This window comes from Gossypium hirsutum, chromosome A12 (assembly GCF_007990345.1).
Source record: "Gossypium hirsutum isolate 1008001.06 chromosome A12, Gossypium_hirsutum_v2.1, whole genome shotgun sequence".
NCBI classification, from domain to species: Eukaryota; Viridiplantae; Streptophyta; class Magnoliopsida; order Malvales; family Malvaceae; genus Gossypium; species Gossypium hirsutum.
Genome location: NC_053435.1, coordinates 81,321,483 through 81,335,626, shown reverse-complemented (window position 1 = coordinate 81,335,626; position 14,144 = coordinate 81,321,483). Strand labels below are relative to the sequence as shown.

At 29.3% G+C, this 14,144-nt stretch overlaps 2 protein-coding genes across 2 annotated transcripts; both read right to left on the bottom strand.

Annotated features, from left to right (window-relative positions):
* Positions 1-2,447: 2,447 nt before the first annotated feature.
* On the bottom strand, positions 2,448-8,433 carry LOC107948179 (cyclic nucleotide-gated ion channel 1). The gene is made up of 9 exons (XM_016882645.2): positions 8,014-8,433; positions 7,687-7,769; positions 6,584-7,130; positions 6,197-6,409; positions 5,809-6,101; positions 5,612-5,723; positions 4,551-4,787; positions 3,488-3,882; positions 2,448-2,907 (listed from the first exon to the last, which is right to left on the bottom strand). The coding sequence occupies exons 2-9, from the start codon at positions 7,713-7,715 to the stop codon at positions 2,607-2,609; spliced, it is 2,127 nt and encodes a 708-aa protein (XP_016738134.2). The 5' UTR covers positions 7,716-7,769; positions 8,014-8,433; the 3' UTR covers positions 2,448-2,606.
* A 4,233-nt stretch (positions 8,434-12,666) lies between these two features.
* Positions 12,667-13,417, bottom strand: LOC121211417 (DNA-directed RNA polymerases II, IV and V subunit 3). Its single transcript, XM_041084182.1, has 3 exons — positions 13,357-13,417; positions 13,060-13,097; positions 12,667-12,939 (listed from the first exon to the last, which is right to left on the bottom strand). Exons 1-3 carry the CDS (start codon positions 13,415-13,417, stop codon positions 12,667-12,669), a joined length of 372 nt encoding a protein of 123 aa, XP_040940116.1.
* Positions 13,418-14,144: the final 727 nt, after the last annotated feature.

Below are 14,144 nucleotides of genomic sequence, written 5' to 3'. Positions count from 1 at the left end.
TATTTGGTCCTATTTTGTTGTTTTATTTTATTTTGATTTAACCCTAACATTTTATTTTTTTGTATTTTAGTCCATTGAGGTGCTGCGTTTTGGGATTTTGGGTTTATTTTCTGTTTCGGTCCTTCCCTTTTTTACGCGCGTCACAATTGGATCCCTTTCGTTTTCCTTTATTTCGAATTGGCCCTATATGTTTTATTTCATTTCGATTTAAGGCCCCTTTTTAGCATATTTTATTATTTGGTCAATTTTTGTTAACTTTATTATTATTATTATTATTACTTATTTGTTTATGTTTATTTTATTTAGATTTCCGGCACATATACATATACATGCATATATTTTTGTGATATACATACATTGTTTTTATAACATATATACTTATATAGTTTATATATTTTTCAACTTATGTATATATCTATACATTTATATATTTTCATTTTCCTAAATATATACATATTCATACATAATCTTTATAGTTTAAAATATACCTTTTTTTATAAATCCGTATATACACACATGTTACTATTAATTTATATACATACATATCCTTTTATTTTATAAATATATATATATTTTTATATGTACGTACATACATATTTTTGCATATCTTAATTTACATAAACACATATATACATTTTCAATATATTTTTTAAACATGTATCAAAATTAACGTATTTATTCGTATACATACGTATATTTTCATTATTTTTAAACTTTAATTTGTACATACATACTTTCTTTTATTTTTCAACACATATATGTACTTACTTTTATATGTATTTTATTATTTTCATATTCCATAGTTTTATACACCCATATATATGTACATATTTTTATATATACATATTCATCGCTTCTTTTATATATTAAAATATACTTTATACATTTTGCTAATTTATATATATACATATTTTAGTTTATGTCTATATATATCCTTTTATATTTAATTGTATTTGTTACTTATTTATTTCATTTTCGTTATTATTTTGAATGAATGTTTTAATTTATTTGATTATATATATTGTTATTTTATATGATTGTAGGTATGACTTTTATTTATTTTATATCGTTGCTATTGCTCGTATTATTTTTTATTTTTTATATGTATTATGATTTTACCACGTATAACAACAATGTAATTTGTTTTCACATTTTTTTTACTACGATTTTCGTGTTTTATTTTACTCGTATGACAAAATTTGTTTTAAAAAATATTCCGTGTTTAGATTTAAAAGGATCGTACTCTAACTTAATGGGTTTCGATTTTCATAATAAATCTAAAAACACGAATCTTTTCAAACTCAAGTTTTTAAACGATCTCGGGAATTAAGAAAAGATCGTGCCCTAACTTACTGGGCCTGATTTATTTCTAAAACCAAGATAATAAAATATCTTTTAAATAAGCATTTTTCATCCGCGTATCGGGAATTTGAGACATTGTGTCCTAACTTACTGGATATGATTCTCTTTCTCGAATAATGTGAAATATTCCCTTTTTCCTGAAAATTTTCAACGTTTCAATACAGGGATCGTATTTTTTAAATTCTTTTCGAGTTTTTAATTTTCGACACCAAGACATTAAGTAATCAACCAGGTACCAATTTTGGGCGTATCGAGGGTGCTAACCCTTCCTCGTGCGTAACCGACTCCCGAACCCGTTTTTCTGAATTTCGCAGACCAAAATTGCTGTTTTAATAAAAATTAAATTGTTTATTAAAAACAACCACTTTTCGAGGTGACCCGATCACACCTCATCAAAAAAAGGATTGGTGGCGACTCCCGTTTTCATTCTTTTTTCAAAATCCAAGTCGACCCCGTTTTCATCCAAAAAAAATGGTGTCAACAACTACTATTTGAATGGGGACTAAAATTTCAAAATTTGAAAAATACAAATACTAAAATTTGCCAATCCAAATTTACAAAATATAGGGGCTAATAGCAGAATTTAACCTTAGTTCTTTCAAGCAAGTTGCAATATAAATGATATAGCTTGAAGAAGTTGTACGTTTTTAAGCTAATAATTAGGGGTGTTCATAATTCGATTAAAATTAAATTAATCGACCGAATCAATCTAAGTCGATTAATTAGTTGGTGGCCGAATTTAGTTCAATTGGAGGTCGGTTAATGATTTTTTGAAAATTCTGTTATCAGTTAATTTGGTTTGAAATCGGATAATTAATCAAAATAAATAATATATTTTTTGAACTATTTAAAAAAAGATAATGAACATTAGCAATGTACTTTTTATATGTTTTATATTTATTTTAACTAAAAGACAAAAACATATAAAATATTCGATTAACCGACCGAATTAATAGAAATATTTCAATTAGGTTAATGTATTTAAAAAATTCAATTCAATTAACGGTTAGAGATTTTTACATTTCGGATAATTCAATTAATAATAATTCAATTTGATTAATAACTGAACTGACTGTTTGAACACCTTTACCCATAATTGACCCCATAAGTTGATTTGCATTTAAAATAAATATATATATATATGCATCTGTTTAAATTTATACATTTATAAACAGGTTTTCCCCAAATTTACTCTAATCGAATACAGAAACGCAAACCTCCTTAATTAGCTATTTTCCCATTTATTATTCAGCCGTAAAATCAGGCTCGGCTGGCTTTTGAGGAAGCAACGGCGACAATCTTTGAGGCAATCTAGGGCTGCTTTGCGAGCCATGGCTCCGCAACGTTCGTAACGCATTGACGGCAAATTTTGAAGCGTAAAGCGTGGCGCCGAGGCTTGGTGAGGTTTCGTTCCCGTTTGCCAGAGCTGCAAGCGGCTCTCCCTCGGCTTCACGTAGTGACTTTACCTGCTTCCTCCTGCAGTGTCGGCGCCAAGCTGCTTGTATAAACGACGCCGCCCATGTCTGCCATCTCACCGAGTAGAACCTGCATCAACAAAATCACTGCGTGTAAGCATTCCATTTGATAAAGAAAACTTAAACTTATTGGTTCAACTAATTCGCGGTTTAACCAATTTAATACTATTTTTTAGATCAATTTTTGGTTTAATTAGTCTAACTGATTGGTTAAGTTTAAACATCATTACCCAAGCTTCAAACAATCTAAACTCACAATGATTTGAGCTTGAAACTACTTTAACTCAAAACAACTCAAAACAAGTATTGAAAACTTACCTAAAGCAATTTGAACAAAAAAATATCACAACCCGTAATAATTCTATATGAAAAAACCTAAGCCTAAAATAAGCAAGATACAAAATAATTCAAATTCAAAATGACTTAAAATCGAATTAATTTGAACTCGAAATTGATCTAAATTTGAAATAAACTCAATCTAAAACAACTTAATCCAAAACTACTTAAATTTAAAATTAACCAGAATCCATAAAAACTCATACTTGAAACTTAATCCGACCTAAACCCGAAATTAACCCAAACCAAAACCGAATTCAAATAGCAAATTAGTAGAAAAAAGCATTGGAATTTAAAAAGGAAATATTAATTACTTGAAAGTATGCATGAATTGCTTGCTGCTAAGACGTCGAAACTGAGAAGCCACGAATTTCAAATCATCCGCCATTAAAGCAAAAGCTTCAACTTCTTTCAAGGCCTGCACTGTTCTCGTCGAGATCGGTAGGTTCGACGATGATTGGGGATCCAATGCCCATGTGAGCAGATCGTCGCCGCAAAAATCACCGGCTTTGAGATGAGCAGAGTTGAAGAAACCGGTTCTTCCGCCGTTTGTGGTCGTACTTGTCAGATTCCCTCGGATAATAAACAGCATCTCCTCCACAGGATCACCTTCTCGGAGAATATAGCTTTTGTCGGTGTAAAGCACTGGTTTGAGACGATCACACATTGCATCTAATAGTTGTTCATCCATTTTGTCGAACATTGGCACCTAAAAGAAAAAGATTAGTTCAATGTTAAAGCTTTAATCGCATGTTCATATGCATAAAGTAAGCATTCGATTTTTTCCATCGGTTTGATTGATTTTTTTGAATTTGATTAACTTAATTGAAAATATTTTAAATTTTGAGTTCGTGACTACTTCTTTTAATAATGTTCTCTTTTAAGTCTTGAATCACTAAACTCAACACTTGTTGATCCAAAACCCTTAAATTTATAAAATTATAAATCTATTGTTTTAGTTGTAAATTTTAACAATTGATCGAATTAACCAAAATCACAATCGAATAATCCAATAAGGTTGACATAATCATAATGATTTATTCAAATGGATCAATTAAGTTGATTATAACCCAATTTTGCTAGCCAGTTGGTTTTGTTTGGCTTAAATGTAGAATAAGTCACCTTTTTCCACTTAGGTATTTAAATTTTTTTTTTTTTGTTACAAATGGTAACTAAACTATTAATTCATCTCATTTTATCCCGGAACACAATATCAACCACTAAGAATGTCACATTTTTACTAAATATCATACGTTATTTAGTAAAATGAGATGAAATTAAAATTTTAATTACCATTTTGACCAAAGAAAACCTTTTAAGTTAACATGAGGAGTTAATTTTATAATTAAGGTTTTTTTTTATAAGAAAAGGACTCACTCTTTTGAGAAGATCCAAGCAAAGATGTCTCTTTATATCTCTTCTGAGATCCCTAGGAAGATTAGCAATGAGGGCTTCTTCTTCAACACCTCTGGTTTCTTGCCATTTGTACTGTTCATATCGCCTTATACGTTCCCTAAGGTTCTCCGGTAGCATCCGGTGTGACATCCATTGCTCTGCATCTTGCCTTTTCACCCTCATTTCCTCCACTCTCACCCCTGTTGATTCTAGATATTTCTGGGAAAACAACAACATAGAAAATGTAAATGTTGAGCAAACTATGAAAGAATTTTGGATTAATATAATTTTTAGTCCCTGAAGTTGTCAGCTAGGACCACTTTAGTACATATATTTTTTTGTCACTTTGGTATATGACCTTTACAATTAAGCACATTTTGATCTTTGAACTAGAAAATTAAAAAAAATGTAATTACATAATACTCCGAGATAGTACCATGTTATTGTTTGAAAATTTTCAAACAATGACATCATGCTTTTACGTTTTACAAGGGATTAAAAAGGAGTTTAGTTGTCAATTTTAATTAACTAAATAGAAAAAAAAAGTACAAGTATTTAGGGGCAAAGGCAGAATTTTTGCTGAAGGAGCCGAAATTAAATTAAATTTTTTTGTTGAAGGAGCCGAAATTAAATTAATTTTTTTTATCAAAGCCAAAATATAATTTTTTTCATTGCAAGCTTAAATTATTAAATCACAATTTAATCATTTTAGGAGGTTAAAAAAATGTAAGTTTATCATAATTTAACTTGGAAATTTTAAGGTGAAGACCCCTGCTTTCCCCTTTTAGTGAAGCTTTTGTAGGCAAAGTTTTTAGAATCAGGCTGGTAGTTGAACTCGATCAGACCATTTATTTGCCAGTTCGATTAGATAAATTATTAAAAATTCGATTAAACCATCCAGTCTAATTGGTTTTTAGCCCAGGTCAACCGGTCAAGTGCCTTTTTCTAGACTAAATACCCTGGCTGATCGGTCCGATCCAGTTAAAACAACTACTAAAATAGAGGTAATAGGGAAGTTGAGAGCATTGAAATTGCAGAAATACCTGCATGTTCCCAATGAGCAGTGAAAACAGAATCAAGCCACCAATGGCAATGGCAATGGCAAACAATATCTCCCACACATAGGTACTTGTTTTGAGATTTTGGCCAAAAGAACTAAAACCAAAAAAGAAAAGGAAATCAATCAACTGCTCTATGGAAAAAAATCAATGTAAAGAGTTTATTTATTGCTTTTACAAACCTTAGATTACGCAAAGCCCACCAAAAGCAGTACAAGAACTTCATAGGAAAATCCATGGTTTCCACCACACCGGACTCGAGTGCATCGAAAAATATCCCGAAGTTGAAGTGTTTCGGATCTTTCAAGTCGTCAGGATTGATTAATGAGCAGGTAGTATTCAGCATATTCACTAATGTCTCGTTACGTGTTATGCTTTTATGACAGTACAACGCGGCTACGTCGCCATTTACAGCATTACGCCAACACCGGTCCTGTCGTTCGATCGAAAACAAGTACCAAAAGGCTCCAACTGCCTGTTATGTTCATGTTGGAGACATCAATGACTTGGTTGTAATGGTTAATGTTTTTGTTTAAATGGTTTGAAAGAATATATACGAATCAAACCTACATGACTAGCTAACATGTATAGGAAGAGATTCAAAGCAGCACCGGTCCATGCCGATTTGGTTAATATGCCGGAAGTGGTTGTAACTTCTTTGAAAAGAGGAACGATTCGAAGGATTCTCGGCACGTATTGGATGAAAATAAAGGTTTTCAACAAATCTTTCGTGATCTCCGAAACCGAGCCTTTCAATGATGATTTTATAATTATGACCACCAGCTAATTGAAAAAAAGCAAACAAGTGATGTTAAAAAGACGGAGTCGGTCAATAATTTGTCTTCTCTACTCAAAAAATAAACTAGTAACATGAGCAAAATATAATCTAATTCCTAATAAAGTGACCTCCATAATACTTTTACTCCATGGACTGCAATAATTATTGTAAGTCAGTACCTGTGGAAGTGGTAAGATAGCGAGAATATCGATGAAGAAGTTCTTGAACAAATACCGTTTCGCGATAGCCCAAGAATCTTCAATCAACTCGCCTCTACCGAATACACGCGACGACGGGGCAATGAATGCGGTACGGAATTGAAACACGATATGAATGGCGTAAAAAGCGTCGATTAAAGTACGAAGGACACTAGCAACGACTCCGAGTTTGTTGTCCAAGTCGAGGCATTTCAAATTTGCCTTAACCACAGGGATGTAAAAGAACAAAGGATCAATAGCTAGAGCAATGGCACATGAAAGAAGGAACATTTTGTTCCAGTTTTGAAGAAAGTCTCCTTGTGGATTAAGAGTCCTCTTCTTTGAACTCACTGCCTTGTCTTTCTTCGGTTGTTTTTTACTCGAAAACCCGAAATTCACTGGTTTCTTTAAGCCTTTAACTCGTTCGGAACCATTCTCGAACAGTTTCCGGGCACCCTCTATAACAGCACTGAATGATGGTCTAACTTTTGATGTAAATGATCCATCATCTGAGCTCCAATCTTTGAATCTGATTAAATCCAATGAAAAAATATCATCAAAAGCCCAATTTCGAAAACCCCGGTAAAAGTCCTATAAATTGGTAGTTAAATTGTATTTTGCTCACTCTACTTAAAAAATGATAAATTAATTGGTCTTTATATGTTAGAACAAAGAACAAACTATTAAAGACAGTAAAAGGCAAGAAGCTTCCTTATCTCCCCAAAGTGACAAATTATTATTTTAGTCTCTTGAAGCAATTAAAATTATAAATTAATTTAATAGTAAAAATATACTTTAATTTTTCAAAAGATGATTTTTTTTCCATTTAATCTTCTAAAACAATAAAGATATACATAAAAGAACTAATTTGTTGTTTAATTTAAGATAAGAAAATTAAGTAAACACCATTCATGGTTTCATGTTGGGATTGTAGTTGTACTATATACTTATGGTACTTAAATAATTCTAACGTTGAACTGATCAGTGAAATAAAAACAACACAAATACGAGTTGGTTCATAAACATACTTACATACAGTTTGTAAGTACCACTTTAGAAAAACAGCAACTGTAGTAAAGACTAACCTTACAAATTTGTCTCGCCGGAAAGTCATGATCTGAGATAGTTTCAAATGCCAAAAAACTTCAACTTTGAGAATTATCTAACCCTGATAAGACAAACCAAAAACTTTATATGATTAAAGAAAAAAAAAACAAACAAACTTTGCATGAAAACTCTACTTTCCTACAAATTGAATAAGGATTGGTTTATGTCGGGAAAAAAAAGGAAATAAAAAACTATTCATGAATTAATGAAAGAAAGAGAAACCTTTAAACTTTAAAGGGGAGTTGAGATGTTGCTTTCTCATAAAAAAAAACGAAAAAAGAAAGAAAGAAAGAGGAAGACTTTACCTTAGCAAAGTCAAGAACTTGAATTGTCGATGAAAATTGTGTTTTTTTTTTGAAAGAAATTTTCAGAGCAACCAAACATGAAAACAGAGGAAGAAGAAACAGTTGTTTTAAGCCTTAAAGATTCTTACAAGACATTTAAAAATGAAAACGTTGTCTAAAAAAAACAATGGAAAATGGAAGAGAAATTTCGTTAAAGGGCAGCCCTTTTGGAAAAAGAAAAAAGAAAGAAAATTCGGGGTGAGGGTCGATAATGGCAGTTATTGTCTGCGATTTTTTTATTTGCTTTTTCAAAAAGGAAGGACATACGAAAAATGAAGATGGAAAAAAATATATATATATATTATAGATTATAGATTATAGATTATTGAACGAGAGGAGACCCAAAAGGAAGACGAAGTCCACAGGGAGAAGAGTCAACCCAAAGGCCTAAAGCTTCCCTTGTTTGGTTTTGGAGGGAAAAATTACATTTTGGGGCCCATGATAAGTAAAAACTAGGAAATAAGGTGCTTATTTGGATAAACATGTTCTATTGGTGAGAAAACTCGATTTAATTTGAATTTTAAGTTAATCGAATTAAGTTATTCGAATTACTTGAGTAACTTGAATAAGTTTTTCAAGTTCGAATCGAGTTGAATTTTACAGTTCGAAGAATAGATTGGTGTGAATATTCGTTTGGTCCCTGTCAAGTTTAAAAACGAGAAAATTGGTCTCTCTCTTAATAAAAATTACAAAAATAAAATCCAAAATTTATATTTTTAAAAAAATTATAAAATTTTTAAACAAATTCTAAAAAATATATAAAAAAAGTTAAAAAATTATAAAATTTCTAGAATAATAATTTTTGAAACTTAAATAATAATCCAGTTTATCATCCTAAGGGAAGTATATCAATAATGTAAAATGAAGCGTGACTCCTTAGTGATATAGAGTTGGTTTGGCAAGGTAGTTGTGATTGACAAGTTGGTGAAATATAATACAATTATATTTGATCTCTTTTAAATGCATGGTTGAATTAGTATCACTTATCAACTGAGTCCTAATTTAGTTAAAAGATTATTAAAAATAAATCCATTTATTTTACAAAAAGTAACAAATATTATTATGAAGACATTTTACCTTTTTTATGTTTTATATAAAATCTAAAAAAATATACACACACGATGAGATTTGAACCTATTAAAGCCTCGTTTAATTTGTTTATATAAAATTTTTATAAATATATTTGTTACTCACAAGTGTGCCATAATATAATTTTAGTTATTTTTCTTCCATTGTATTTATATTTGACTAAAACGTACAAATGGCAACAATATATTGTGATATTTGGAGACTCACACGTATACTTGCACATGATGAGTTTTGAACTTGTATATTTTAGACCCAATTCTTTCGTCTTTCTTAACTTTGCCAAAACCTCATTTAATTCAAATCAAATTTTCAATATAGAATTGGGCAAAAGATTTATGTTTAAATTTTCTAATAACACCAATTTCAAATTTTATACTTAAAAAACATTTATCTTTTATTGAAAAAAAAGATAAAATACAACCAAGGTCATTATGTTATTAGTAAATTTACGTTTTGATCATTCAACTTCAAGAGGTTACAAGATAATCATTGAACTATTTGAAAGTATTCATTTAAGTCATTAGACTATTCGAAAGTTTTTATTTAAGTCATTGGACTATTCGAAAGTTTTTATTTAAGTCACTAGACTATTAAGTTTTTTTTTTGTTAAAACAAGTCCAACTAGTGAGCTCCAAGCGATGATTTGATTATTGATATGGTAGATCAGTACCCATTAATGAGTAGATGAACATACTTTAGATCCAAGTCGACCTGACAGTCAATATCAGATATTGGAGAAAAAAGCAATTTGAATTTTAGTTTGAAGATTTGACATTCAAAGCTATTTTACGAAAATAAAATTGAATTGTAGAAGAAAAGAGGAAGGAGAGCTTTCGATTGGTGTAGGCAGTGCAAACAGAGAAAATCATACAACAATGATTTTATCAGCCTAGTAACTTAAATGAAAACTTTTGAATAGTTCAAGACCATTTTGTTACTTTTTGAAGTTGAATGACCAAAATATAAACTTACTAATAATTTAATGACCTTAAGTACAATTTACCCTAAAATTTTATTTTTTACTAAAATTGGTTACCGAAAGACAGAGACACAAGTTTAATTTATATTTTTTGGGTTGTTTACGTTATTGTCTCTATCACAATCACAAAATTAAGCTCCTCCTATTATTATTTCGTATAGGGTTAATTATTTTTAAATTAAATAATTAAAATTTAAAGGTTATAATATGTTCTAAGTTTTTTTTTTTATATTTTTAGAGTTTAGTCTTTATATTTTTATTTTTAAGAATTTAGTTCTTCTATTTTTTAAGTTTAAAAATTTTGATATTGTTAACAATATTAATTTTTTTATTAAATTTATTGGTGTCACATTCTAAAGTTTTTAAAAATACTCATTCGATAATCATGTCACAAAAATATTGGGCTTGATTTTAGCCAAAAAAAAAAGCGGTGTTAGCAATTCTTTAAATTTAAGTCAACATTTTAATTTAGAATAAAATATTTAGACTAATGTGCTATTTGATAAACTGGAAAATTAAGTGCTAAAAAAAATTAAGTATTGAAAATTTAAGTATTGAATTTAAATTATAAAATTAATTATGGAATATAATTAGATTGTTTGACAAATATAGATTTTAAATTACAAAAAATAAAATTCTACATTTTATCTTTAAATTTTAAACATTTCACCTCATTCTAAACAAAAATCAAATTTTAAACGTAAAGTTTTTATAGTATAATATAATAATAAAATAAATAAGCTAAAATAGAATTAATTGAAAATATTTTCCATTAAGTGATAAGTAACTCTTACTTACTTATTATTATCTACACTTTTTTATAGAAAAATTATATAAAATTATTTTAATTTTGAATTATCAAACATGCATAAAAAATTAAATCATTGAAAATATTAATTTTTAATTAATTTATTTTTTTTCAATGGTCTATCAAACAAAACTTAATTAATAGCATTATAAATGTCAAGGTACTAAATTATGTAAAAAATTAAAATATAAATATCAAATATTAAATTTAATCTGATTGAAATTGAAATTTGACCATTTTTTATAATTAAAAAGGAGAGGGACCACAATTGAAATATTTAATCATTATTGTTAACAATGTAAAAAAATAAAAGTAAAGACAGGTGTCAAAGAAAGAAGACCTTAGGGCCTTGCTTTTATAGTAGTATACATATAAACGTCGAGGTACCAAATAAGGACCTAATGCTTTCAACCATTCTTCGGTTCAATCCTTTTGGCACTAAATGATGTATTAAGGACCGAATGTTTTTTCTGGTCCAAAAGAATGAACCAATAAACGACCGAAAACATTAAGGGTGCGTTTGGTTCGCTGTATTGGATTAGAGGTGTATTGGATTAGAGGTGTATTGGGATTAGAGGTGTATTGGATTAGAGGTGTAATAACTAATCCACTGTTTGGTTGAATGTAATGGAATAGAGGCGTAATAGTAATCTTGTGTTTGGTTGAATGGAATAGAGGTGTAATAGCATAATGGAAAAAACTAAAATGACTAGAATACCCTTAGCATAAATTTGTTTTGGTAAATGATTATTGTTATTGTTATTTAAATTTTAATAATATTATTATCAATAATAAATAATTTAATCATATTTAAACATAATTATTATTAAATATATTTTAATTAAAATATATAATTTAATAAAATTCTTAATAATCAATATTCTTATATGAATTTACTCAAATCATAATATATGATACTATAAAATATAAATTAACATAATTATTATTAAATATATTATAATTAAAATATATAATTTAATAAAATTCTTAATAATTAATATTCTTATATGAATTTACTCAAATCATAATATATGATACTATAAAAGATAATTTGAAATAATTAATATTAAATATATTTTAATTAAAATATATGATTTAATAAAATTTAAAATAATTATAACTAATAAATTATCTTATATGAATTTGTATAATTTAAAATAATTATTATTACATATAATTTAATAATAATATATAATTTCATAAAATTCTTGATAATAAATTTTCTTATATGAATTTATACAATTTAAAATAATTAATATTAAATATAATTTAATAATGATATATAATTTCATAAAATTCTTAATAATAAAATGTTCTTATATGAATTTACTAAAATCAAAATATAACTTGAGAATTATAATCTGCATAAACACTCAATCCGAGTTCCAAACATACGTGCCAAGGAAGACGATTATTAAACGTGTCATTGTATTATTTTGGCTTGTTTCATGTTTAAGTTGATAAGAGAATTCTTGGACCGCCAAGATTTACATAAATTAAGTAAAATTTAGTTTCAACTGTATCGGTTCAAAACAAGTAAGATTTGCCAGTCCATGCTTTGCTGGCTTTTAAGTTTAAAACAGATGGCATATAGCTGACAATTTTCATCGAGGAAAACAAGTAGTCTGTTCTACCCAAAATATCTCAAGAGTTTTAAACAAAAGGTAGTTAGTTAGATGTAAACACGCCTTTTCTGAAACCTACAAATGTCAATGGCTAGTTCTTAATTACAAGCAGATCATCCTCCTTGCATATGGGCACCTAGTTCACCAAACTGATCATCAGCTTCCACAGTATCCTCAGACAGGCGAACTGCATCCAGCTTCTGTTTCACGATTTCTATAGCATTAAGAACCAACTGAGAAGCTTTGATCGCACCAGTGGATTCAACTGTAAAGATGAAACTGTCTTCTTTGGCATATATCTCCACAAGACCTGGCTTGCCCATAGCTTCAGCTTTCTTTAGCACCTCATCGTCATAGGTATACGCCTCTGGATCAACCACCACAACCTGTTTTCAAGATAAAAATAGAATTCATAGTTAGCAGCGCCAACAGCAGCAGCAGTGAAATAGCATAACCTCCAATTTTTGGCTCACAATATAGGGACTGAACGAATGCACTCAACATACATGAAACATATGATGCTCAAACAAGTCAGAACAGCTATCTACACAAAATATGAGGCAAAAAAAAAAAGCACTAATCAAACGAACTAATTCCGAAATGCTCCAACACTCACTGCAATAATAGTCAGTAACAACATTACGGTATCATTGGAGACTTCCTATAGAAACAAGGTTTTCAATACAGTAATGGCAGCAGTAGCAAGCAGGCCCCATTTAAATGAAAGCAGAAAGAAATGTAGTTTGACACCTCGTATCTTTAGCTTTGAGATAAACACAGGGTGGTATTAACAGCCCTAATACAAGGAGAAACACTCCAATCCAGAAACCTAAACTGAAGCTCAAGTTCCATCAATATCCTCATGATTCACAAAAGTAAAAGGCACATAAGAGGAACTTTTGTAAGAAACATATAAAGACAAAATGCTACTAAAACACATCCACATTTTAAGCTCAAGCAAACTAGAAACTCTAAAAGAAAAGACCTTGATGACGTGCAAAGCAATTCAATCCTCCTATTGGACAGACCATAGATGTAATTAATCAAAACCAGCAATTGCTTTAACAATCCAGAAGCTCTAGTGATAGCCAACACAACCCAAAGCATAACTGTTTGACTTCATTCATTCAAACAACTAGCATTGGTTTTCAACATATTTTCACAAAATTTCCTTCTTACCACATTATCATATAATTTCATGGCAAACATTAACAAATCTCCCTCTAGATATACATATAATAAACATAATTATCACTTATCACATTAATCAAAAACATAGGATTCGGATGCTAGCCGCAGTATAGAAGCAATATTTGAAAACGAAATTTCATTATTTTTGGCTGCCAGCATACCTTTGGCTGGAAGAAGATGAAGGCGAATCGATTTGGCTGGAAGAATATGTGAAGTGCATCATTACAGTTAAATTCAGGACAAAAGGAAGCAAATATTCACACATCATTTCATTCTTATAATCAACATTACAAGTGAAGTGCATCATTACAAAACCTATTGATTTAGTATTGATCCCAACGGAGTCAAAAGAATCACGCTACTAGATCCAGACATTGCAGTTAAATTCAGCCTGTTTAAA

Excerpts from the sequence above, each read along its gene's own strand:
- LOC107948179 (XM_016882645.2), bottom strand. The coding sequence starts at position 7,715 with ATGACTTTCCGGCGAGACAAATTTGTAAG. Across the intron at positions 6,410-6,583 it reads CTATCTTACCACTTCCACAG|CTGGTGGTCATAATTATAAA; the intron begins GTACTGACTTAC and ends TTTTTCAATTAG. Across the intron at positions 6,102-6,196 it reads TATACATGTTAGCTAGTCAT|GCAGTTGGAGCCTTTTGGTA; the intron begins GTAGGTTTGATT and ends TGAACATAACAG.
- LOC121211417 (XM_041084182.1), bottom strand. The coding sequence starts at position 13,417 with ATGAGGATATTGATGGAACTTGAGCTTCAGTTTAGGTTTCTGGATTGG. Across the intron at positions 13,098-13,356 it reads GGATTGGAGTGTTTCTCCTT|ATAGCTGTTCTGACTTGTTT; the intron begins GTATTAGGGCTG and ends TATTTTGTGTAG. Across the intron at positions 12,940-13,059 it reads TTGAGCATCATATGTTTCAT|GTTGTGGTGGTTGATCCAGA; the intron begins GTATGTTGAGTG and ends TCTTGAAAACAG.